Source organism: Pithys albifrons, chromosome 1, assembly GCF_047495875.1.
Source record: "Pithys albifrons albifrons isolate INPA30051 chromosome 1, PitAlb_v1, whole genome shotgun sequence".
Taxonomy (NCBI): Eukaryota; Metazoa; Chordata; class Aves; order Passeriformes; family Thamnophilidae; genus Pithys; species Pithys albifrons.
The window spans coordinates 98,694,330-98,721,556 of NC_092458.1; the positions used below are offsets into that span (position 1 = coordinate 98,694,330).

At 40.6% G+C, this 27,227-nt stretch overlaps 1 protein-coding gene across 1 annotated transcript; it reads left to right on the plus strand.

Annotated features, from left to right (window-relative positions):
* On the plus strand, positions 1–27,227 carry PLCXD2 (phosphatidylinositol specific phospholipase C X domain containing 2). The gene is made up of 4 exons (XM_071562092.1): positions 1–123; positions 15,198–15,658; positions 17,384–17,625; positions 21,218–27,227. The coding sequence occupies exons 1-4, from the start codon at positions 66–68 to the stop codon at positions 21,378–21,380; spliced, it is 924 nt and encodes a 307-aa protein (XP_071418193.1). The 5' UTR covers positions 1–65; the 3' UTR covers positions 21,381–27,227.

The following is a 27,227-nucleotide window of genomic DNA, read 5'->3' on the forward strand; positions in this document are numbered from 1 at the left end:
TGTGGGAACGCGGGCGGCGGCGGGGTCGCGCTGTGGCGGCCTTGGCGGATGGAAACGCGGACTGGATGGGCTCGCTGCCGGCGCCGCTGCGCTCCCTCCCGCTCTCCAACCTCGCCATCCCGGGTAGGGCGGCGGGGCACGGTGTTTGTGGGCCAGGTCCTGGCGCTGGGCGGGCGGCGCTTCTCGGCCGCGGCGTCGCGTTCCTTGTAACAGGATAGGGGCTGAGGGAATCCCTGTCCGTTGCAGCTGAAGAAGGAGGGCTTAATCTTCCGTAAATACAGCCAAGAGACTCAAACCCAGTGACCTGCTGTCTTCACTGGTCTGAATGAAATAGGTAGCTGTGGCCTCGGGAGGTCCTCCTTAAGGTTTTTCAGGCTGTTTAAGCAAGGCAGAAATGAGGTCGTGGGAAAGGCTTGTTTGTGTTGACCCGAACAGCTGGAGGTTCAGCAAATGGACGTGTTCAAGGTGTGTGTGTGTGTGTGCGCCTCGGCTTCGCGAACGAAGATTTGGGAAGGGCTGTCCCCACGTGGGTGTGCCCTTCCAGCCTGCGCAGTGGATTTTAGGTGAGGCTCAGCGTGCGCAGAACTGGCCCCACCGTTTAAGTCCTGAGGTTCGTCTGCCACGGCCGAGCGAGCTTGGACAGTGCCCGTGAAGTCCTCAGGACTAGAACCTACAGCTCCCGGCATTTCCCAGAAGGTCTCCCATCCAAGTACCACTCCGGGGCTGATCCTGCTTAGCTTCCGAGATCTGACAGGATTGGATGTCAGGGAGGTTCAAGGTGTGCTGGGATGAGATTTGGAGCAGCCTGCTCTTGTGGAAGGTGGGCTTGGAACAGATGATCTTTAAGGTCCCTTCCAACCCAGGTTGTTCTGTGATGTCTCTTCTATAGCACAATATACATATGACTTATTAGGGGAATAAAAGTGTACAGGATGGTTATGAAATATCCTAATTATGGTCTTACACTAAAGACACTAAAATACTGTAATGACTTTTAAAATTTTCCTGCTAAAATTTCCATCAAAACTTGAAATAGCTAAACCTATCTCCTGTGCAGACCTTCTGGTTTAATTTCTTAAAATTGGCAAGAGTAAACATCATCACTTCAGGTTTACAGATAGATAAACTGATAAATGAGTACAACAACAGATGACTTGAAACTTAGATAGGAAGAAGCTGAGCTTCCAACAGTAAAGGGCAAAAATTACTATTACTTATAGATGTCAGTAGGGAAGATTTTAAGGGTGGCCACAGTGGCAGCTAATTCTGATACTGGATGTTAGACTGCTACAGGTGTGTAGTTTATTTTAGTGCTTTAGCTTGTTGGAACAATTTGGATATATGTTATATTACAGATTAGTCTCAGACATTAGGATATAGCCTATATGGGAGGAATTTCTTCACAGAAAAGGTGATTAAACATGGTAATGGACTGCCCAGGGAGGTGGTGGAGTCACCAGCCCTGGAGGTGTTCAAGAAGTGACTGGAGTGGCACTTCATGCCATGGTCTAGTTGACAAGGTGGTGTTTGATGAAAGGTTGGACCGGATAATTTCAGAGGTCTTTTCCAACCTAATTGATTCTATACAGCAGACATTCAGAGATACTTCCCTAGAACAGAGTAACTTTTTGTGTCTGCAGAAATAACCTGTCTCCATGAAGCACGTAGAGGAAGAGGCTGTGCATCTCCTGTGGGGTACCACAACACTCACTGCTGGTTACCTGAAGCAAAACAGCTGAAATGCCAAGTTTCAATCATAAGTGGCACCCTTTCTTATCCTGACAGTAGCAAAAGCATTTCATGTGACCCTGTTCAAGAGAAGTGGCACCAAAAGGAAGTTCAACGTCCAAATGCAAGTGTTGGCAGATTTTGAAACTTCTAGGAAAGAAATGTTTCTGTTTTAGTGAAGGATAACAAGGTCAACGTTTTGCTCCTGTAACCACTGAAAGGCTGTGAAACTGAGAAGAATATTATGATACTGATTGCATTAGATACATTGCTGCAATCTGTCCCTTGCAAACTTTATGCAACCAGTATTGCAGCAGAGAAACCAAGGAAATGAGTTCTTGTTTCAGTAATGCCATGATGCTTTTAAAGTGAGTAGTTGGGTTTTTGAAAATTATTACAGTATATGTTTATTTGCGGTCAAGGTTGGTGTATCTTCCCCCCCTGTTTCCTGTTTATACCTCCTGCAATCTGTAAGCAGGCAGAACACATTTTGGATGTTTTGAAAAAAAATTTAAATATTATTTTAATCCACTAATTATTTTGCTGAAGTGCATTTTTGGTACAGTGCTGGACAAAGCAACCTTTTTGAGAGCCAGAGTGGTATTCCCAGAGGTGTGCAAGGAAAGGATTGTACAATCCAGGTTGCAATTTAGGGATCTATTTACAGATGCTGAATGGCAGTGGAGGCCAGTGTTATCTTCAAAAGAGAAATGAAAGGTAGGCTTCAGCCCAAATGAGAAGCATTTTTGTCTGTGCTTAATACCTGCATGTGCATATGACAGGTGTGGCCTGCTCTTGTACGTCTCTGGGTGCATTTGTTTTCTCCTCTGGAATAATGGACTCAATTGGTTTTGGTTTGGGGATTTTGTTTGTTTTCCCTTCTCTACTCCCAGTCACTCTTTGTACACAGGGGCAGAGATGGAGCTCCAGGAGTGGAAAACTTAAAATTTTTTTAACTTGAAATAAAGTCAACATTAAAAATCATGTTACTGTTGCTTTTTACTTTTTGCACTTCGAAGAATTGAGCTTTCAAAGAATATTTTACTTCTTTTTTGGAAAAGAGCAAAATGATTGTATAATTGCTGTATACCTGTTTGAAGTGGGGCTATTTGAAGTAAAAGAATTATAGTACAGAAAGTAACTGCTTAGGTTTAATTTATTGTGTGATATTTTAAGTTGGAAAGTCTCTTATATGATATTCAGAATGTCTTAATAGAGTTCTGCTGCTTTATCTGTTGCAAAACTTTTGCTTTTGGAGCTGCTTGTTTTCAAGGTAGTTGTGACTCCTGGGGGTCCTTTTCAAGCTGTGTTATTCTGTGATTCCATGAACTATTAAATATAGTGTGAAACATTTTACCTATGAAGAGAGAAAGTCATTCTTTGCTCAATCCTTAGAACCAACTGGTAACAAATGATATTGAAGATGGGTACATCATTAAGTATACTGGGTTTTTATAGGCTTATTTGTGCTCAAAATGGAGAGAGAACATAAAAAAGTCAAAGTCATTCTCCAAAGCCTGTGGGATCTTTTCGCACATTTGGGCTTTTCTGTTCTTTCTTTTAGAAATCTTATACTAGTGTAGGAAAAGATGTGTGATATCATGAGAGGGAGAATCTTTTGCAATTAGAAATTGCCAACTATCAAGTAATTAAAATGTCGTCAATTTAAAACCATACAATATAGTCAACAAAAACAACTACCCTCAACAAGTGGTGACCTTGTGGGAAAGTCTAGATGGTTTTATCTTAATTCTATTCCTCTAATCCTCTTTGAATGTGGGTTTAAAAATGACCTCTTAAACATCATGATTGTGGACATGACCCTTGGCAGGGTATTGTATGATATTTGTTTAATCTCAAGCTGGTTTACTTTAAATAGTTTCATGAAATCATGAATGACTGTGATGCTTACTATTTTCCTTGGTCATCTGTTGATCTGCATCAGCTATTTTTCTTACTTCTTCCATGAGAAATGGAACACAAGAAAAATCTGGAATGCTCTCACTGATCTGCTTTTGAAGTAAATCAGCTATTTAAAGAATTAACTGGAGAAGCCTAACCTGTTCCTTCCTTGTACTTGCGTGCTGATAGCTCATTGCACCATGGTATGTGGAGTTTATATTGTTCCATTTTAACTACTTAAGGAATTCTTAAGCAAGTGTCTTGATTAACTAGATGCCAGAGTCTGAGGTCTGAAGGTACAGTACCACCTTCCAGTTTCATCAAGCTTTTACAGGTGAAACACTTATTCTGTCTCAAGGTCCACTTTGTGAAGTCATGATAAGTTTGTGCCTATTGGTTTGAGACAGCAAGGCAATCTAGCAATGTTCACTGCCAACTATCAGTATTTGCTTATTGAGTGTTTTATTAGTCCAGCCTCCAGGGTGCTGGATGAATGTGATAAGCAGAAAAGCAGGCAGTTTGGTTTTCCTTTGGGTCTTGGTAATAATGCATTTACTTAATCCTTTTTCCAACTTAGAATATTTAAGAGCACTGATGTAACAGGTAGGTATACTTGCAATTTTATATCAACCTATATACCTCGACTGGTTGGTTCCCAGTTCTGGTCAGGATGGTTAGCAGTGAGTTTGCCCAGTGCTGATTTTCTTTTTGTCTTTTAGAGTAGGCTTGTGATGACTTGGTAGGGATCCACTGCTCCTTGCAGGAACACCAGAGTAGTTATGGGTAAGGTGACCAAAGGTCCTGCCTTCCCTCCTCTTCCCATTCGGGTACAAATGAGTGTGTTCAGGAAGCTAACCTAATGGAAAGGTTTTCTGTGGTGATTATGATAGTTTAGAGGAATTTTAGAGGTGAGGGGGGTTGGGGAGTGTTTTTGTTTGCTTTGGGGTTTGCTGGGGTTTTTTTTTTTGAGAAGTGGTTCCTGCCAGGAAAGCTTCTTGCAACAGTTACCCATGGAATTGGGCAAGCCCCAGGTTGGCTGCTGGAGCATATGTGGGTGTCCCAAGGGAACATGAAAGTTAACCTGATGTGTCATGGTAATGCAGATGTAGACAGGAAAGAACAACAGGTTGTAGAATATATAAGCAATTATATGCTATTAGTAAAAAGTAAGCTTGGTCGGGGAACAATTGAGTTGAATCTGAACTAAGTTCAGTTTGATAAGAATCACTGGAGAAAAGAGCTGAAAAATGGAAACTTTGGGAAAAATAAAATGTTTTAATTTAGCACTTTGAAATGTAATACTTAAAAACCAAAACAAAACCCCTCACACCAATGGTTTTGTCCAAGAGTCTAAGGATTTTTTAAAAAATTGGAAATACACCTGTTTCTGTGTTGTAGGTGAAACTAGGTACATCTAAGGTTGATTTGAAACAGTAACAAAGTTTTTGCCACTGGAAGTCAGTTTTTCAGATGCTGGCACACCTAGAACTGAACATCACACTCATCAGGGTACTCCACTTGTGTGGAATGTGCAGGCCAGGCAGGCTGCCTTTCCAGTGAGAGCTGGGGCAGCTCTCCACCTGTGGCTTCTGATGGGGCACAGAGCCTCTTCTGTTCATCATCTAGTGATCTCAGCTGGTGTGTTCTTGCTTCCTTGGAAAGCACATGGAAAGCTGGCCAGGATCTCATTTGTAAGTCATGCAGAGCAGTTGGAATGTGGAGCCATTTCTGTCAACATCAGGGTGGATGACTGGTGAGGAGTTTCCTGTGGAATGCTGGGTGGTAGTTTGCTAGAGCTGACAGAAAAGATGAGTTTTACAGCTCCAGAAGCATTTTTTAACAAAGAAAATAATATTGGCTTGAATATGGCTGAAACAAGACCAGGTGTGAGACTTGAAACATTTTGTTAAAGTGTCTTTAACCAGACTGTTCACTGATCTCTGAGGGGGAGTGGGTCCCTGCTCTTACAAAATAGTAAATCTTTGCCTGCTGCTCCAAATTACAGCGCTAGTCAAGCTGCCTAATTCCCCACTATGACACATGCATTCTTAACTTTCTAACTAACTTTGAATATAATAACTTCCCATAGTTTGCTCATGGTAGTGTCAGTATGACTGTGGCTGAAGCTTTCACTTCTGTAACATGCTGCTGTTTCTGCCCTTCTCTGAGAAGCTCACCCCAAAGGTCTGAGTAAGAAGCTTCCTGGTTTTGATCTAAATAATCAAAGTGCTGTGAAATGATGAGCCCTGGAAAACAAAGCTTTACAAATACAGCTAGTAGACAATCATAATGAGGAGCAGCCCTGCTGGCCAAGTCCATACTTAAGTTAAAGGGGGGAATACAAGACAGGGAGAGGTGTTTACTGTGATGCAAGCCGCTGTAGCGCAACTGCTGCCGCCCTAATGCGACTGCTGGGTGCTTGTTGTTTTCATGTGTCAGGCACGTGGGGAACACTAGGGGAAAGCTGGTCGAGCCCTGTGCATCTGCCCAGTAGTGCCATCTCCTCATCCAGCAACTGGACAGCAGTGCTGTCCTGACAGTGCCAGTGTTCAGCAAGAACCCAATGAGCTACTTGTGTTTTAAGTTGGCCAGGCAGAGCTGAAGTAGTTCTAAAAAGAAGCAGCAATGCTGTTTCATTAAGAGCTGGTTGCTAAGTTCTGACTGATGTGACCTTTTTTTCTCTTTGCCTGCATGACCCTGAGGTGAGCTGCTGAACTTGCTGGTGCTGTGGTTTTCTTGTTTCTTTGTTCATGGTCTGGTGTGTACTGCACACTGTGGGCTGAGATAAGTGCTAGTGAGCTTGAGGCTGCATCCTCTTCCCAAACAGTACTCCTTTATGCCCTTTCTAATTAAAAGGATTATTGAATCAGCTGAACTGGCCATCTGTTGGGTTAACACTGAAAGGGCAGAAATGTAAGATTTGTTCTGATGCACCAAGCTTTGTTTTCCTTTCCAGTTTATTTGGCATGGAGCAATGAATCAGATAGTAACCATTAGAAGAAAGCATCTGCTTAAGTGTGGTCATGTTGAGTATGATTTGTAAATGCAGAATTTTCAAGGTGAACTTTTTCTGAAAGGGCACGTTATTTTATTACCTTGGTAGTCCACTTGATTGTAACAGCAAATCTTAAATGCTTTTAGAGAGCCTGTTAAATTATCACAAATGTTACACTGATGAGAATATTCGTGGAAGTTTTTGCACTATTCCTAAGTAACCAAGTATTGTGTGTCTCTGTGTGAGGAACTGGTATGGCCAACACTGGGTCTGTGCAGGAGATCCCCAGAAACATCAGACGTAGGGTTTCTCTTTTTAAAGAATTCTATCAATTGTTTAGACAAAACCAGTTGTTCTTGAAATGCCACAAAATTTTCTTCAGACAGTATATGAAGGTCTTAATTTTTTAATCTGGAAAAACTTTCTGCTGCTTGTTGTCCTAGTTACAGTGGCCAGGACCAGCTTATCACACTGTGAGTGTAAACTGTGTATCCGACACATTCTGTCATTTCTGTTGAACTGGTAATAATGGATCGTTTGCAGCAGCTGCCCAGGGCACACCAGACACCTCAGGCTACAAGCTGGGTCTTAGAGCCCTGTGAAATAGGGGAGTGTTTGTGTCTTCACACCAATGACTCAGCTGTGATAACTCCTTTCCCATTCACACCCAGCCTGAGGGGTCATGTCTGCTAATGGGCCATCAAGGATTCCAAAACTATCCCATGGCTCACAGCATTAAATCACGCATTGTGAAACTCCTTGCCCTGAGAGGCATACCAGGCATTCTCACCTGAAACTGAGTGTATAATCTTGGGGTTTGGGGACTTCTCGTACCACTCCTCAGATCCAGAGGAGGACCAGAACCTCAACAGGAACTGCGACCGCCACTCTCAACCGGACTGCAACCATCATGCTCTCCAACAGGTTTTCCTTTTCTTTGTGCTCAGGGCAGCCACGTGGCACTCAGCACAGGGGCTACCGAACACCATTCTGTTTGTGCCCCGGGGTGCTGGATTATGCATCTGGGTTTTGTGGGTTAAAACCAATTTTTTCTCTATCATTGTATTTATTGTGATCTTTTTATTAAATTGTAACTCTGACTTGTAATCTCTCTTGAGTCGGATTCATTTCTCCTGCCAATTTACCTTTAAACCAGCCCACTTACTAAGATCTGCGCCCTAGAGAGTGATGTGTGTCTAGTAATGAGTGCAGAACGTGCCAGGTTTTTATTTCAAATGGAGAAAACCAGTCATAACGTTATTACTGGTTGTTGCTTGCTTTCCATGTTGTATGAAAGTTCCCCTTTGCTTACTCTTAGAGAAAAGATGCTAAAAGACACAAGAATACTATGTAATAAAAAACAAGAAACCATTTTGCTGGAGCCTTCTCAGAAGAGATTGACCCCTTGGTCCCCACATTTCTGAGTGGTCAGAAATCAGGAGATTAGGACTCTAAACTGAGGATTTTTTTCCTTTTTGGAGCAGGTGGATCCATTCAGGGTTTGAAATGATAGACCTACTGCTGATTTCTTGCTTTCCCAGTGCAGACAGCTGAGGTTGTTGATAAACAGGAAATCGCTGCTGCATCACCTTAAACTTTTATGGCAGTAACTCCAACCAATGCCAAAAGGATTTCTCTTGGCTGGAAAGAAAAGGAAATTACTCTGTGACATTGTCTCTAAGACAGTTTTAAGCTGTCTTTAAGGTCTCTTTATGACCCTTTTATTGTACCCTGCTCCACCTCCCACCCTGAAAGGGACAGTGGGAAATCAGGGTAGTCCTTTTATAGAGAGTTTTCCTGAGTCTGTAGTGGGATTTGTCTTTCCTAATCAGACTGCATTAAGAATACAAAAGGATTCTTTTAAGATTGTTAAAATATAAACATTCATCTCTATAGTTTTAGATAATTATCAGTGTAGGATGGTTGTTATTTCTGCCTTGCCTCCTTTTGCTGGGCAAGTTAATATGAACTATTTGATTTGCTTTTCATTAGTGATGATCTTTTAAGATGTTAATCATCCAATTAGAAAATCTAGATTGTTAATTGACCTGAATCTTGAGGACTTCTAGGCTTTGAAAGGCACTTTTGCTTATCCTGTTTTCTCTGTTTTGGCATACAGAACATATGTTTTAGAACATCATTTGTGGGGTAACTTTAACTTGCTAGCAATTTTATCCTGTGGTTTTGAAACTTCATTACTGTGCTTCTAGCTGTCTTGGCTGTATAATGCTTGCTACGCTGTGTCGTGTACTTTGGTTTGTAATGTATGGCAAATGTACTTTGTCCACTGAGAAAAGCTTGCGCTAAGAAGTTTGGCATCACTACAGCTAGGGGGATTCTGTGTCCATAAATGACCATTTAATGCTTTTAGGGAGTTTGGTATGTTACCTTGACCTTGTTTCTTACAAGCGTTTGACATAAAAGAGGTTTCCTTGTATTTTTCATCCCGTTAATGTGAAGATGAATCTAAATTATTCTGATCTAGTTAAATTTAGTGACAGTGCATTCTCCTGCCCTGCTGCTTTCATTTGTTGTTTCTTGGTATGCCAGATTATTGCAGAAAGTGTCTTTAGTTGCTGCTTCTGACTAGCCCACAGCCTTGCGATGAGGGAGGCCAGCAATATGCTAGTAGACATGCTTGTATGCAAAAACCAGGTGGTTTTGTCTTGTTTTCAAGTAATTGGCCTGGCACAAATATGTTCTGTGTTGGAAGATCTCTGCACTTTGCATGCCAGAGTCATATTTTAACATCTCAAAGGTAAATTCACAAGCTTGCAAAAGGACTCTGGTTGATTAGGTGTTCATCCCTATCTCTCTGCTGCAACTGGGTATGCAGAAAGTACTGTGTGGAAACAAAAGATAATATCAATTGATACAGCTAATAATTGTTGAATTTTGAGGCTTAACATTCTGTTGATGAATGTCACTTGTTTGAGCTGTATCATGCGTTAATTTGACTATCTGTGACTGACTAGGATGACAAAGAGCCACCCTGGAAAGTTAGATTTTGCTACAAATGTTATGGTAAAAGGCTGCTTTCTAATGATTAGCAGAAAGGCTTCAACAAAAAAAGCCATCCTGAACAGTGAAATACAATCTATTTAACACACAAATTGAATTGAGAAATTAAATATTGTTTAACATACAATTAACTTGAAAAATTAGTGTAAGGAGAATAAAAAGAGGTTTAACAATACAAATAAAAATTAATCCATGGCTGCAATTACTGGGATAAAATTAAGAGGACTATCCATAATTTCCTGGTATCTCCTAGCTTCTAGGAGATACCTCTTTATTCTAACTTTATCATAGACTTTGGCAGTTAAATATATGGACATTTGATGAGATGTGATTGCTTTTCTTGAAACTTCCAGTCTTTGTGAAATGAAAGAAAAACCAAAATAAAGCAGCTCTTGTCTGTAAGAGCTGCAGCTGATTAGTAGTCCCCTAATTTTTGCCTTTGAATGTGCAATCTCTTTCATTATTAAATTTAATGCCTGCTGGTTCCTGCTGTGCATTGTCAGCCACTTGGTAGCAATTGGCAAATTATCATCACTTTGTATTTCCTGTGCCTGCCTTGGTTTTGGGAAGGGCATCAGTGACCAGACTAATGCCATGTCACTGGAGCTGCTCAGTGAGGTTTGCAATCTGAATGCTAATCTGGTCTCGCCTACAATAACTCAGAAAGATGTGTGATGCATGTGCAAGAACATGCCTTGGAGGCAGTTCACACTGGGATTCTGGCCTCTGTTTCTTGACTTTTCTCTGCCTTTTGACTTCTCGGTGTTTAAGGTGGAGATTATAAATACCTTCTTTTCTTTGTTGCTTTGTTTACGGTCAAAAGGTTAAAGGAATGCTTTTGTTGAATCAATAAGGGTGTTATTTATATTTGAGGTAGGTATCATCTGAAATGTCTGGCTTCAAGAATTCTTGAGGATTGCTTTTTCCCGAGAAAAGTGCTCAGTATAATTTGAGATGACACACACAATTTGTATGGTGGAGAACACAGGTTATGAAGGACTTCTTACATGTGAGAGACTTTACTATGTGTGTTGCTATGAGTTTTGTGGCACTTGCTCTGTTCAGGAACTGCCATCCCTGTTGCTGTCACTGTACAGCATCTGAGTATCTTCATGTATCCTGGTGTTAGACATGAATTGAGAATGTGGTTAGTGGCTCTTACACTGAGCTACTAACAAAATTCTTCTGGGGTAGTCTCTGGCCTTTCCCTTTTAAATTTTAGAGTTGGGTTAGTTTAGGCTATGCTTTTTCAGAAAGAAATCATGCTGTATCACATGTATTAGCATCCAGCCTGACTCCTGCCATAGCTAAAAAATGGTTGGACTTTTCATGGAGTTTGGGGGGAGGAGTGAAGAAGAGCAGGGATTATTTTGACCTTATGATACAATCAGCTTAGCATGTACTTAACGTCACAGCTAAGCTATATTAAAAGGCAGTGACTGAGCTGATCATTACAGCGGTCATTAAAGAAGGGCCCGGTGGATAATGTAAATCCTCATGTCACTCTTATCCCACACCCCAACAGGTATCCAGTGCTGTTGCTTTGGTTTGTTTTTTCTCTCATTGGAGCAAAAATGTCGTTGGTCCAGGTTTGGCCTAGGTATTTCTTAGAGTGGTGGCTGGCCTTCTTAAATGACCTCTGTAAACCTAATTGAACTTGTGCTGTCTTTCCAGCCTCAGTATTGATCACTCTGTGATCAATAGAATTAATAATGCTCCCCTGTCCTCTTGAGGAGGTGGTCTGCTACCAACCTTGAAAAGAAGGGTGTGTTTTTCAGATGCTCTGGCTCATGTTCTGCTTGGTTTTTTATAGGTATACACATTGACTTCAATGTAAGTAAGAAGTTCCATTTCCTAGACTTTTAACAGAGCCATGGCAAGGGAATGAAACCTTCTCTAACTATAGAAGCATGTCACACACAGTTCAGTTTGCTGTTAAGGAGTGCAGTTTTTAAACTGTGTTCAAAAAGTTGCAATGTGCTTCTCGCTTATTTTCATTCTTGTTGCTTTCTAGTGCTATAAATAGAATGTAGTTTGTGATAGTTTAGGGAGAAAATTTGCTCTTTGTGTCCTTAAATGCACCTTATATGTGCCAATCAGCAAAGGAAAGGTTTTTGTAGCTGTAAAATGTGATCAGACTTAAGAAAACAAGCTGTTTCTTGATTCAGATTTGCTTAGACAACCCTGAGTTGACAACAATGTATTTGTGGCCAGATAAAACTGGCATTCCTTCATAAGTCAGGTTTATCCGTTTGAGGGAGCATAATGGTGTGAGTGACTTCTGTAGACAGGTGTCTAGACTGCTGCACTGTCTTAGTTAAAATAAAAATATTTCTTATGTCCTTATTCCAGAAAGTCAAACATCTTCTGTGCTGACCTAAATAGAGGAAAAAATAAAAATAGATAGAACCAAGATCATAAAAAAATACCCCAGACAAACCAATGCCCACACAGAGAAAAACAAAAACCCCTATGATTTCTTTGTGCCAAGTGACTCATTCCAAGGCAGAAGACAAGCCTCTTGTGACTGAAGTCTACTTTCCAAATACTGTAGAAGCTTCAAAGACTTATTCTGCTGTAAGGGAAGGTTTATGAAACTCAAACATCTGTAAGCTACAGCTTGCAGCAAGAGCCAGGCCTTACATGGCTTCTCGATCCTATATTTTGTTTGGTGTTGCATGTGAAGTAGAGAAAAGCCAGAACCTAGGGGATTTTACTAAAAGCACCCAACTTTCCGGGGAGTTTCCAAGAGATGAGGTTTAATTTACGGAAGACATCTAACTCTTAGTGAAGTCATAATTAAAGATCCATGTAGCGAACAGGTTAATCCCAAGAAAGAAGCCAGAGCACCGTGTTTGGCAAGACCCACTGCAAGAATCTGCAAGAATCAGCAAAATTAGACCGAGCTGAAAAGTTCATGAGGATGAAGAGCAAAAATACAACCACCACCAGATGAAGTAACAGGATCTCCCCTCATAATATTCCTCAAAATGGACAGCTCTGCCCCAGCTCCGCCTGCGATGAATATTATAACTAGATATTGCAATATTATAATCGTGCATGAATATGTAGGTAAAAATATTGTAATACCTCAGTAGAAATGTATAAATACTGTAGCTTCTCACTGTAGATTTTGGAGCTCTTTTGTCCGATACTAATCGGAGGGTTCCCCAACGTTGTCTTAATAAATACCTTGCTGTTTATTGACTAAAACTTTGTCTCTATACAGTTTGTTCTGCCTCTTTGGGCATCACATGTTTGGATGTAGGAAAGAAAATCCTGTCACTCCAAACTGACAACTGCTTTTTGATGTAGTTTGCTGTGACAGGTACTAAATAGCTTAAGCTGGCATCTTTTAAAATCTGCTCTTTTGGTATTTGTCACTTGTTTCTAGAAGACTGAATGGAAAGCCATGAGGCCCACTTTTACAAAGGCTGTGAAGAATTGATGGAGAGTTGGTCAGTTTTAGTGTTTATTTGTAAAGCCTGAAAACTAACCTTCATGGTACCTTTTCATTGCTTATCAACTAGTTGAAAATCATGGAGACAGAGTGCATTTAAGGTTGTTGGCAACTGATGTTTGGTTTATGCACACTCTGTTCTTCCGTCTGGATTAAAAAATGCCGACAGGATAATCCAATTAAGATCATAATCTTGTTTGTAGCTTTGACCTTGCATCACAGGAAATGCATCAGTTTTCAAGTGATCCCTGGTACACAAATAAGAGGTTTGGTAAAGGGGCCTGTGGATGCCTCAAATGTCATACCCAATTTCAAGGTAACAAATTAGGACTTTTAAGAATGGCAGACTGAGGTAGAGGAGGAAATTCTAGAAAAGCATAGCCCCAAAAGCAGGTACAAGACCCCTGAGGCATGCAAAATTGGAAAATGCAGATGCCAGCCACATGGTCCTGGGTCCTTGTATTCCTGGGGCAGCTGGAATATGAGTTCCTTGTTACTGGGGGTGAAGATATTTTCTCTGTAGTTCAGCAAGTGGGTCTGCAAGGAGAAGGTGGGGTTTGGCTCAATGAGCAAACTGGTTTTTACTGTACAGAAGACAAAGGGAAAGAAGGCTGTTAGAATTCCTATAGTGTTTTTCCTGGCTGGGGCTTTGCAGGGAAGGTGAGCCTGGAGCAGTAGCAGCTGCACAGCCAGAATGCTCATGCCTGGTGTCAGTGATTGGTTAACTTCAGTCTGTGGTGGATCAACTTCTACCTGTCTTTTTCAGCTGTTCTGATACAGTATGGCAGTTAAATGCCACCTTAACGCCCGATCCTGTCACATCTCGGAAGCTAAGCAGGGTCAGCCCCGGTTAGTACTTGGATGGGAGACCTCCTGGGAATACCAGGGGCTGTAGGCTCTAGTCCTGAGGACTTCACTGTCACTGTCCAAGCTCGCTCAGCTGTGGCAGATGAACCTCAGGAGTTAAAGGGTAGGGCCAGTTCTGTGCCCGCTGTGCCTCACCTAAAAAATCCACTGTGCAGGCTGGAAGGGCACACCTGTGTGGGTAGAACCCTTCCCAGATCTTCATTCATGAAGCCCAGCCATCAATCAGTCTGATACAGTGCAGACTGAGATACACTGTGCCCTCACTCTTTGTTCTGTTACTGACTTTGCTAATATAGGGATATTTCATTGACTCCAAAGCTGGTTTTTTTAAGGAATTTTGTTATTATTGAGGTTTGTTTCAATTTAGTATTGAATTTTCAGTTGAATGGTTTTTTTCTGGTAAGCAAAACTTTATACTGGAGATGCACTTTCTCTGCCAAGGTACAGATTGTGTTAGAGGAGCTTTGTTGAACATGCATTATTTTGGCAGGGACCGGTGATTTTGATTGCTGGTCATGTTTTTTTGAGGATTTTCTATTCACCATACCTTTGGTCACTCAAAGGCACTGCCAGGCAAAAGACATATTCATGAACTTGTTTCACATGAGCTTGGTATCTATATACAGAGTAACCTCTAGTATACTCAGTGGTTTCACTTTTAAGTTCAGCCAGTTGTTGCCCACTGTTCCAACTACTAATAATTTATTTACCATCTTGTAGCTTGTGCAGGTGCAGATCCTCTGTCCATCACACAAATAAAGACACCTCTTCGAAGAACTTTGGTGTATTAGGTCATAATTGGATTTCCCAGGTAGAATTAAAGTCTGAGTTTTGCAATTAAGCTGGAAGTCTCATCTTAGGTCAGTCTTAGGTCAGGCTCTGGGAAAGCTTTGGAGGCTGATTTGTAGTTTATAAACTGAAGAAAGGTTAAAAGGAAGTTTTCCTTTAACCACAAGACAAACATTAGTGGGTTTCAGAGTGCACTGAAATTGGGAGCTCGCACAAGAAAATAGTTTCAACTGAGAACCCTATATGCATAGCTCTTGTAGGGTCAGATAAAACTAAGTGGTAATGGATCATCTGAAAGACTTGCACTTGAACAGGATTCCTCTGTGATCTTGCCATACACATAGGACTTTGTTCAGTTTAGAGAGCACATCGGTTTATGTGTTTGGGGAAAGTCAGTTTTTCTAAAATTAATTATTCTTGGCTTTTTTTTCCTAGGATCACATGATTCTTTCAGCTACTGGGTTGATGAGAAATCTCCTGTGGGACCAGACCAAGCCACAGCCATCAAACGTCTGGCCAGAATTTCCTTGGTTAGAAAGATCATGAAGAAGTGGTCAGTGACTCAAAATCTGACTTTCAAGGAGCAGTTGGAAGGTGGGATCCGCTACTTTGATCTTCGTGTATCTTCCAAACCTGGGGAAATAGGACAAGAGATTTACTTCATACATGGCTTGTTTGGGATCAAAGTATGGGATGGGCTGAAGGAGATTAATACCTTCCTTGAGCAGCACCCCAAGGAAGTCATCTTTTTGGATTTCAATCATTTCTACGCCATGGATGACGGCCATCATCACTTTTTGATCAACAGGATCCACTCAGCATTTGAATCCAAACTTTGTGCTGTTGAATGTGTGGAATATGTGACATTACAGTACATGTGGGAGAAGAAACACCAGGTAGGGAAATGATGTGTAATGTTTTTCAAACCCAGAAGGTTAAGATTTTGAGAACAGAATCTGTGTGTAGTTTCTGCTCAGAAGTATTGGACAAAGTGATGCCTAAAATGGAAGAAAAGAACTTTTGAGACAATATTAGTATAAATATAATAGAGATCAGGTCTTTAATTAAAGCACTTAAGCTGCAGTATATAAGTGAGCAGTACTAGGGCTCCTACAATTTTGTAACTAATTACCATCTCTAATGGATACATCAAGCTGAAAATTGTCTGCCCCCAGAACCTCCCTCAGGTCTGCCCCTTGGCACTCCTCCCCAGAACTGAGTCAGAGGTCTCAAAACCCTTTTCTTCTTCACCATCATCATCTGCAGCATCACATGCTTTCTTTGGAGCTTCTCCAAGGTTTCTGGGTCTTCTGGGCCTTGCTTTGACTACAATATCTTATTATGTCCTTCTAGGTATGTATCCCAAATGAAATGTCCTTGGTAAAATCTTTTTCCTCAAAAAGACCATTAAACAAAATTTGAAGAATTTCAAGAATTTGACACAAAGTGTGAGAAAGGAGAGTTTGGTAACAAGTGCTCTTTTAAAGTGTTAGAAACTATACAGCTATATTAAAATATATATGCTACAAATCTTAAGAATCTTAAGGCATCACAAGGATGATGCTGATGGTCAATTTAAAGGCCTCTAGGGCCTTCTTTATGTAGTGTGCTTATCTTCTTCTATTTACATGCAGCTGTATATCTTCTCATCCATGGTGTGGCTAGTCTGTGTTCTGCTCCCAAGCATGTTTGTTAAATAGTTAAACTGTACTATCCTCAGATATTTGTTCCTCACAAATGTTTTTCTCTTCTGGAAGAGTATTGGTATTACTGAGGATTTGATTCACTGTCATCTTTTTGGCCAATGTGAAGCAAATATAAGCTTTAATGTGACTAAGGTAGAATACAGAATTTCTTACCTTCTTTGCAGTCATCCATATCTACAGAGGTGAGGTTAAATGCCTCTTCTCTGTGGTAACTGCTCTCATGTGTACACACAAACTGAGAACAGGTTTTCAGCAGTGGCTGTAATTCTGAAACTGTAAAATACAAGAGGCTTTGAGGAATTTCTCTGAACTGATGCTGTCAGTCCTAGGGCTCAAAATGAATCTTTTGTAAATGTTAATAAAGTGTTGCATGTTTGTGCTAGCTTCTTACAGAGAACCACATTACAAGGCATAAAATACTGACTTTTGATTTGGAGGAGGTTTTGCAGAAAGCAGGAAAGCTTTGGCATATTGTGCTGCAAGTGTGAGCAGAATGCCATTATGCCAGTTGGCCCAGTACGCTTTAGCCTCATAGCAGGAGTTACTTAAGAATATGGCAAGACTGCTAAAATCCTTACCTTAAAGTACCGATATAATATTCTCTGACAGTAAGAATCTGAAATTCTCTTAGAAATTAATTTAAGCTGAATTCTTTGAATGACTTTGTCATTTTAAACTGATGACTCTTACTGCCTGAAGTAATCCTGTTCTCATAGCTAACCAAAACGACTTCCATCTCCTTTGGCAATAGTGCAACAAAGTTACTGACACTTATGACTCAAAAGCAATCTTTTTTTGCCTGGTCTTCTTTTCACTGCTATGCTTCAACAGTTACGTATGAGCATAAACCAATACAACATCCTGCTCAAAAAAAAGTAGTAATCGTGAATTGTTTTTGTTTTTTTGTTCTGCTAGGCTCTCATATTTTACCACCATCCTTTGTATCAGGAATATCCCTTCCTGTGGCCAGGTAGTAAAATGCCAGCACCATGGGCTAATACAACCAATGTGCACAAACTGTTGCAGTTCCTGGAGACCACACTTGAGGAACGAAGTCGTTATGGGACTTTTCATGTTTCTCAAGCAATCCTAACACCTAGAGTGAAAACTATTGCACGGCATCTAATTCGTGGTCTGAAGAACACACTTGTTCATAGGTAAGGACTTGTCTTCATTGCTCAGTTTTTTATTTAGCATATTTCATGTTTAAGTAGGCACTGAGTAAGTGAGACACTATGAGGTGTTAGCTTAGTCTTGATACTCTTTGGTCAGTACTGTTGCTTCTGAGAGATATTTGCAATCCTTAAAAATAAAGAATCAGTGAAAATAATACAGTAACAGAGTGTATATATATGTGTGTTTTAGGGAGGCAAAAAGCTTGTGCCAGAGAAAGATTGGCTTTTTCTGGCTTCAGTTTTGCATTTGTCCGTACAAATCTGTCCCAGTAATATCAGTAATGGATAGAGATATGTGACCTGAGACAGTATTTTATCTTGATTTGTTTTAGTTTTTTTAACCAAAAATTAGATTAACCATTTGACTTTAATTCCACTGATTTTTGTACAATTAATTTGTGTATGAGTAAGATCATTACTAGTGGGTTTTGCTTTGAGTAGGGCAGAGTGCCCATAATTTTTAATAGTACATGACCAGGATAGTTCCATGTGACATGATTTTATAGAATTATCAACTTGTAGCCTGTTTGCTAAAAGTTACCAGAACTGTAACAATCCTGGTGGGATCTGATCTCCTGGCTCACTGTTCAATATACTCTGTGTTGATGTCACTAACACTTTATCTTGCCCGTAATGATGTTAAGTTTTAAATTACATGGGTACAGGTGATCACAACTGGGTCTAATTTGATCAGGAACTAAGCTTAATACTAAACAATGAGATAAACTCACATCTTCAGCAGCCAGTTGATGTTCCTTGTGGGAGGATCACTAGTCAGTTTAGCATTAATTACATTATTACTGTTTTGAAGCTAAAATCAACGTAGTTTTTTAAAAATCCGTTCTAAAAATAACAAGTGTTGTGCTTTTGCAGTCATAGAAGTTCCTGATGGAAGTTGTTAATTGATTGAGAGCAGTCCTGCTGAGAAGGGCTTGGTGGGTGCTGTTGTATGAAAGCCTGGACATGACCTGGCAATATGCACTTGCAGCCCAGAAAGCCAAACACATTCTAGGCTGCATCCAAAGCAGTGCAGGCAGTTGGTTGAGGGAGATAGTTCTGCTTCTCTGCTCCACTCATGAGATCCCACATGGAGTACCATGTCCAGCTCTGGGGTCCCCAGCATAGGCAGGACTCCTGTTGGAGCGAGTCCAAGGGGGGGGGAGGGGCATGAAGATCATTAAAGGGATGGAGCGCTTCTTGGGATTGTTCAGCCTGGGGAAGAGAATTCTCCAGGGTGACTTATTGTGGCTTTCCAGTACCTGTAGGGAGCTTACAAGAAAGATGGAGAGAGACTGCACAAGGGCATGTAGTGATGGGACAGCTTTACGGTGAAAGTAGGCTTACATTACAGATTGTAAAAAAAATTTTTTACTGTGAGGCTGGTGAGGACCCCAGAACAGTTGTGGATGCCCTATCCCTGGAAGTGTTCGTGGCTGGGTTGGATGGGGCTTTGAGCGACCTTGTCTAGTGTAAAGTGTCCCTGCCCATGGCAGGAGGGTTGGAATGAGATGACCTTTAGTAACTTTTCCAGCCCAGGCCGTTCTGTGGTTCTGTGAAGTAAAGGTATTCCAGTTGGAGATATAAATCTTGGTATTTTCAGTCTCCTTCCTGTTTACAGACATTAATCTGGCAAAAAATAACGAAATCCAGCTGACACTTCGGGCTGTGTGTGATGCCGGGGTGCGGGCGGTGCCTACGGCTATGCCGGCGCTCGGCACTGGGGGGCGCTCGGGGGCCGCGAGCAGCGCGGCCGTCACCGGGTGCGGCTGTGGGTGACACCGACTGACTCGAGATCAAAGCCGACATCTCTGTTTTAACGCTAGTGAAGGGTCATCTCATTTCGTCTTAGTTTTTCCAAGATCTCCTGGTACAGATGTGGGCTGTATGCCACTGTTAGCTGAAAGCTTCACTCGATCCCTCTCCCTCAGCCCTATACTTACCACTTATTTGCAAATAAACTGAAAGTTCAAAATAGATGGAGATGTTTGCTAAAGCATGATTGTTCATGTTCATTTACACAAGCTAGCTGATATGCAACTCAGTCTTCGCAGTTCTATGTAGATGTCTGCCTTCTCATATGGAAATTTTTTCCTGAATATGAATATTTAAGTGTTCTTGAGCTCTTGCTTAAAGGAGGGATATGCAACAGTCACACGTAGCTGGCTGAAGTCTGGTATGTCCCTTGACAGGAGCAGTAATTATGATTTCACTCAAGTTCTTTTTTTTCCTCTTAGTTCTTGATAAAATTTTTAAAATTTTCCTGAAACAGTTGTGGTAGGGTGTTCTTAGATTTTTTGGGGTTTATTTTTCTTCGTTGTCATCCTGTTAGCTAATTTGCTTGCCTACCATTTTCTCAAATAATGTATGTGTGTTATGGCACTAATTTAAATAATGGTAATATATTTATTCATTTTTGTCTAACTGCTGAAAAAAATGATGTTTGCATGTTGGAGTGCCAAAAGGCTGGTGCAGACTCCTGGTTTGAACTGAAATTGCTTGAAATTTTTCCCCATGGTAAAATTTCTAACTCCATTTAACTCAGTTCCTGACATGCCTCACCTTTCTCTGGTCATAGCAATGTGTAGCAGAACGTTCTGATTCGAAGAAATCGACCCACAGGCAGACTATAAGCCAAAGTACCTTTATTAACCCTTTTGGGGGAGAGCACAGGAGGGGTCTGCGCCTTACAAAATGCAACTCCGCAGAAACAAAATCTTGGTCAGCTTATATAGTAAATGTTGCTAAAAGTACCGGTTGCAAGACATCTTTTTAAATTGCATTTTATGACTTCACATTTTTGTGGATTCATGGGTTAACTGATGGAGAGCTTCAGCATCTGAGTTTCTTATCTTGCTTAAAAAAACAATTCTTTTGTTCTTTCTTATCTTTGACCTTGCATAGGACCAAAGCAAGGCCGATTTCCTGATTAGAGTTTACCAATTAGCACATCTTGTTTTTCTGAAGGCTTTTGAATCCTGCAAAGTCATCTTTATACTAAGGGAGGTCTCCTTATACTCCCTACGTAATTTACAATATAGCGAGCTTTTGTTTTAGTTCAACCCCTGCAGAGCTGACAGCTTGATTCTGGGTCTGGTTTCCCTGATCCCATTGCTTTGAGTGGGTTTGGAGGCTGAAAAGGGTTTTTTAGAAGTGCTGCCTCCAACTTATTTCTTGCCCACCCTGGGCAGGGGAACATTTTGTGCCAGATACACCTTTACTTTTTGCTACATTGCAAGCTGAGCTTTTGACTTAATGTGTATAGGTAAAAACAAACAAGGTTGAAGAAAATTACAGTGCAACTTTAAATCCTGAAGCACGTCCGCTCAGTGAATACAGAGTTCACAAATATTTTGTATGCCTGCTAGTTTGGATTGATGACTGACCAATATTTCTACATGATAGCTAATGACCATATGCTACTTAAGCACTCGTCTCATGAGCTGGTGGTAGTCACTACCTGATCACAAATATGAGAATATATTTTGTAAACAGAATGTTGTGTTTGAAATAAGTACCGTATTTATAGAGAAGTCTCTTTTAAAATGTCTAATTTTCTTTATTTCAATTTCTTTAGGAACCTGCCCATGATTTTGAATTGGGTGAAAGAACAGAAACCTGGTGTTATGGGTGTTAACATAATTACATCGGACTTTGTGGAGCTGGTTGACTTTGCTGCTACAGTTATTGCATTGAATGACCTCCTTTTAGAAGAGGATGAATCTGTATCTAAATCCTGATTGCTGTATCCATTTGTGCTCCTTACTGGACATCTTCAAACTGTGCTCAGTGTTTTGCTTATTAAGTGAAACCCATTGTAATCTCTGTTTATTTTTAAAAAAGTTTCCTAGAGGAAACATGGTTAGACATCACTTACTGCTGGGTCCCTGCTCCTGGTGATGTGTGAACCTGAGTGGAACAAAGTGCTGTCTGAGTGCTGCTGTGTGTCTGTCTATGCTATGTGTTTGACTAAGTTATGCACACATTTGCTGGTGTCTGGCGCTGTATCTGCCTGCCAACATGCGGCTGGCCTCTGGAGCAGATGTACCCGATTGTGGGGCGCATCTCCCTGGTGACTGGACTCACCGTGCCCTTGCGTGTGCTCGTCTCCCATCACCAGGGCTGACTCCAAGTATTGCTGCTGATCCCAGAGCAGTGTGGCCAAGCTGGCCGACATGGTATTGTTCTCAGGCCACCTCAGGCATAGCTGGCCCAGCTGGAAGCTGCTGCTATGTTCATTATGCTGTTTTAGACACTACCTCTTGACTTACTTAAAGGGACAATGTTGCCATTGCTCAGGGGGAAGCTGTTAATACTGTTAAATATGCAAACTTTCCTTTGGGTCTGAGAGGTGAAAACTTGGCCCACTCCTCCTCTTTGGAATACAAATACATCTTGTGGACCTCTGTATTTTACTTTAATACTTCAATACATTTGTTGCAACCATGTTTAAGTTGTTTCTTTTTTGTGTTTCTTTTGGCATTACTTTGGAGAATATTTCTGTCTTCATATTTTGAAGATTATAAATTGAAAGTCTGGATTCCTGTTGAGACACTTGAGAAAGTACAGCACAACCTTTCTCTTTTCCCTGTTGGTCACCTGGGTTTTTTTCATCCATCAGTTTTTCTTTGGGAAAAGTCTTTTACCCAGACAGCTTTTTTTCTGGAAGGAGGTGGGCTAAGTGGGGGATCATTTAATATTCAAAAACCTGGAGCTGACAGGGGCTGCTAAAAGCCTAAATATTGAATTGTTGTGATTTGTGATGTGATAGTGAATTTTGAAATAGGGCCTGCAAGCTGTGCTTGTAAAGAGAGCCACAGTTATGGGAGAAAAATTTCTCCAGACTTCACATGCTTGTGACAAAGTAAGCAATAGTCATGCAAGCACAGGCAGGTGTCAGTGCTGCTTCTTTTCTGTAATCATGCTTATTTTTGTTTGTTCACAGCAAGATGTGATCATATGTGTTTGAGCCAATGCAATTGCATGTTCATACTTATCAGCACTTAGTGCACTAGCTGGTACAGTCTGGTTTATCTTTGTTTTTTTAAAGGCAAAGCACAGAAGTGACTGATTAGCAGATACTTCTCTGCTCAATCATCTTTCTAAAGCAACTGTTGGTGCACTAATTATTCATCAAATATGAATTTGTATTAATCTCTAAGCTTATTTTTAATAGAATGGATCATTTTATAGGTATTTTATTCAAAAGAAAAATGAACATCCAGATTTATTATTTATTTTATTGTATCCTGTGTCTGCCATCATGGTCTGACAGCTGTGAAAAATTCCAAACCTCTTTCCTTGCTTGTCACAAACTCTGAACTCAGGACAAATTTATCTAAAGGTTGGCAAACCTTCCATGTGAACCTTGGCTGAATTCTGAACAGAATGTGTTGTTTGCATGGTTTTCATTAGAGTTCTTTTGAATTTTTTAACTGAATCCTCTTTCTAAGGGAGTTGAAGGTAGGAGGCTGCCTATCACTCAAGCTGTCTTTCTCCTTTCCTCTTCTGTTCTAGTCATGGGAAACAAGTCATAAAAATCAGTTTTGGGGAACTAAGCTCAAATTTCTAGTTTAATACTTCCTTTGAAAACCTCAGCAGAAGGTTTTTATTACTTTTGGTAATTTTTTTTGTTGTTGATGAAACTTGTCAGAACTGTTTTTTGAACAGCACTGTTTAGTCTGCAAATTTATTTAAAATACCTGGATTTTTCTTAGCTGTATTTTGTGTTAACCTACTTTATTCATGGCCCCAGCTGAAACTCTGTGATAGTGTTATATGTATGCATTTGGTTTTAGTGGTGTTGTAGCTGCAAATTGTCTTAGAGCTGCAAACTCAGGAATACTTAGGCAGATGTAATGTTTGCAAGGTTTCCTGCAAAACTGGAAGACAAGGCAAAAGGTGAAGTGAATATGATGTTTGCATTTGACCCTTAATGTATTTTGTAATGTATATATCTACCTCGAGGTTTATTGGGCCTAAACAATACTTACATTGTGCGTGCACAATAAAGAACTGTGTTTAGTCCTACTGTATTTATTTGGATAGAAATGGGATGGTTGTAATTCAGGACTTCAGTTAGACATTAAGTGAAAAATCAGCAGTTTCTCTACTTACTGTTAGCTCTTGCCTCTTGAAATAGATGGCAGCATGTTAGGTGTTGAGTATTAGCAGAGGGAGAAGAAATGGAGAATAGCTTTTGGATTAATGGTTAAGTATGTAGTGGGGAGAACAAGATTTCTGTAAGTCTGGCATGTCTGAAGAGATTCATGTGTCATTTCAGAGAAGTACTTGGTCTTTGTGCTTCTAAAGTGAGGCACCTGACAGTCTCTCAAGTAGTAAGATGGGCTCTTGGCCGATAACATTTGTCTGTGACAGGATTATCTCACAAGGATATTCAGGGCAACATTAATGCTGGTGTTTTGAATTGGTCCTAGGGTAGTCCTAAACCATCCTAAGCAGTCTGAACTACCTTTCTTCTATTCTGTTACACAGAGCAAGGCTACCCATGTTAACAGGCATACCTCTCTGACACAACACCTTAACATATTCAGACTTCCTCATGTTTTGCAAAATGGAGCTCATCTAGTCTTGAACTTTGGGCTGTTGACTCTATTTTCCAGCGTTGCAAAATTATGAGCTGGGCAGGAAGGGAGGATCAAGAAAGTAGGGCAATTGTTTGCATCCAGTGCCCACATGGAAGGTGTGGCAGTTTGGCCCAGTTTCGGGCACTAGAGTGGAGCAGGTCTGGCAGGTGTGACTGTGACTGCAGCTCCTACTGAGACACTCAGATGTCTGGCTTTGAGTAGTCTTTTCCTGAGGTCAGTGTGAGCAACTCACAGACTGAGATTAGGGATGTGTGAGCTTCAGGAAAGTAAAGATTGGCATGAACGTAGGAGAAGGATGGGATTTTTTTGGTGTTTATGTAGACATACATCTGGTGAACAGTGGTTTGGTTTTGCTTGTATATCTCCAAATTAGTAGGGTTCACTTTTAAACAGTCTAGGTAGAAAACTCCTCCCCCGCAGGAATTGTTCTGAATTCTTGACCAGTTGGTAGGTGCTGGGAGAGGAAAAGCCAGTAAAGTAACAGCTGCTTGAGGCAGTGTACTTACTTGAATTGCGTATTCTTGAACACTCATACACTTCTACTATACATGAAGGTTCCTTATACATTATGACTTTTTTCTCTTCCTAATGTGCAACACTGAATGCCAAGCACGTTTGGAGGCATTCGTGTTCTCACACTGATTGCTGCCATGTGCAGTTCAAGGACTTATTTGAGGCACAGTAGCCCCGTGTTGTATCCCTGATGGGAGGTAGTAGGGAGATAGTTGTTATAGAGCATAGACAACTACTTACCTCTTACTGTGTCCTTTTAGGTGAAAACAAAAACAGTTACTACTGATTTTTGCAGACTGACAATCTCTTGGCTTCTTACTTGGGAAGTACTGTACCAATGTATTGAACAGTAAAGCTGGGAATTGCAGTGTTGATTTTTTTTTTCGTTAGCAAAAGGCAGATTTCCTGCTGTCCAGTTGTATCTCATCAACTGAAGGGATGCATATGCTTTGCTGGGATGGTGAGGATCTTGCTGGAGAGAGTGCTGGCAAGACATATTTCAGTGGTGCTGTAGGCAGTGAGAGATGTCAGACTGAGAGTCTTCTAGGGTTCTTTAGCCTAGGGAAAAGAAGGCTCAGTGGAAACCTTATTGCTCTCTAAAACTACCTGAAAGGAGGTTGTAGTGGGGTGCAGGTTGGTCTCTTCTCCCAGGTAACAACGGACAGGACAAGAGGAAATTACCTCAAGCTGCAACAGGAGAGGTTGAGATTAGGTAAATTCTTCATGGAAGGGATCATAAAGCATTGGAACAGACTGCACAGTGCAGTGGTGGTGTCACCATCCCTGCAAGAGTTCAAAAAAATATGTGGATGTGGCACTTGAGGACAGGGTTGAGTCTTGAACACAGCAGTGTTGGGTTACCAGTTGACTCAACGATCTTGGAGATCTTTTTCAGCCTTAGTAATTCTATGATTCAGGGTAGAAATGCTGACTGTTAAAAGGCACATATTCTGCTAAACATACTTTCTGAAGACAGTAGTAATGGAAGAATGCTGTCTTTACTTTACATGATGTGTCTGCTGTGTTGGTACTGAGTTACCATGTTGGAATGCACAAAGTACCTGTGCTCTAAGATTGAAGAAGCCCTTTTGAGCAGGAATTTCAGCTCAAACAGAAGTAGGGCTTCTGCCAAGATGCTTATGTTCTTTGCAAATATTTTCTTTGCATACCTGTCTCAGGTGTCCAAGTTCATTGCTGTGTCATCTAGCAGAACAGGGTTTGGCATTTCAGTAGATAAAAGGAGGATGTGGCCATTTTGATTTCAAATTGGGCTACCCATGGAAGTTTACAGAGCATGCATGACTTAAGGTTTGCTTGATTATGCAGTATTTCATACAAAGTCCATATGAAGTTTTACTAAGATTTTCATCTTAAACATATTGTTACTAATCTCTAATAAGCAAGTTTTTTGGTCAGAGGACCACTCTTGGGGACAAAACTTCAGGCTAATTTTCAGTGCTTAAGTGCAGAGAAGTTGTTTAAGGTGATGAAATAGGACTGTCCTGAAACTTTAAAATTCAGACCAGGTCAAAATGCAGTCCTCTTGGCAGTGGAAGTTTTGCGGGTTTGGGGGATTCTTTGGGGTTTTTTGCTTTTTTTTCTCTGACAAATTCTTATTCCAGCTTTGGTTCTGATTCAACAGATGGGCAAAACAGCCCAAGCATATGGTGAAGAGCAAACAAATTTTATGTGAAGGATATGTATGTGGCAAACATGTAGTGATTTACTTAATCACATCTTTAATGGCAATCCTATTAGCTCTTTGGTTTAGGTTGTTAAATCAGTCTCTGTTTTGTATTAAAAATAATCAGCCCCACTAATTTGTCTTTCCTGTTGAAGTGTGTTTATTTCTGTAAGCATATTTATTTTGTCTACAAGTCTTTTTGAGTAAACTTTTAATTGCAAAGACTGGAATAGGAATGCCAGCTGTAGAATTGTGCTGAATCTGATTATATTTTATATTCAAATTTTTATGTAACATGTCCATTGAAACAGTACTTCTCTTAACCCTTTGATAGACATGTGATATCACCTACATTGAACTGCAATGTATTCTTAATTTTGAAAAAAATACTGATCAGTACATTCTATATAAAAATAATTTTCATGGTTCTTTGATTTTATTTGTTGGGTTTTTTCCTCAGTCAAATGTATTTTGCAGATAGAATTTTTTATTTATACTGTGGAAGGTGACAGAGGGGCCAGATGAAGAGGGGTTACCAACTCAGTTATATTATGCAGTTTTTCTCCTCTCTTGGTAGTTTGTACTTGATCCATTTGTCTGATATAGTTTTGTGAAACCAGGATGCCTCATTTGAACTGCAGATGAACTTGGGGTTTCACATCTGTTTCTTTCTGCTTTATATTGTTGGGGGTTTTAATCCTGAAAATAAAAAGTACAACTTCAGTTAATCATCTTTCCTGCGTGTTCTGTACAACTGCTTAGATACATGATGATTACATTGT

What these genes read in the sequence shown, in the direction of transcription:
- PLCXD2 (XM_071562092.1), top strand. Translation starts at nt 66, where the DNA reads ATGGGCTCGCTGCCGGCGCCGCTGCGCTCCCTCCCGCTCTCCAACCTC. An exon ending in TGTGGGAGAAGAAACACCAG is followed by an intron (nt 15,659 to 17,383) that starts GTAGGGAAATGA and finishes TTGTTCTGCTAG; the next exon opens with GCTCTCATATTTTACCACCA. An exon ending in AAGAACACACTTGTTCATAG is followed by an intron (nt 17,626 to 21,217) that starts GTAAGGACTTGT and finishes CAATTTCTTTAG; the next exon opens with GAACCTGCCCATGATTTTGA.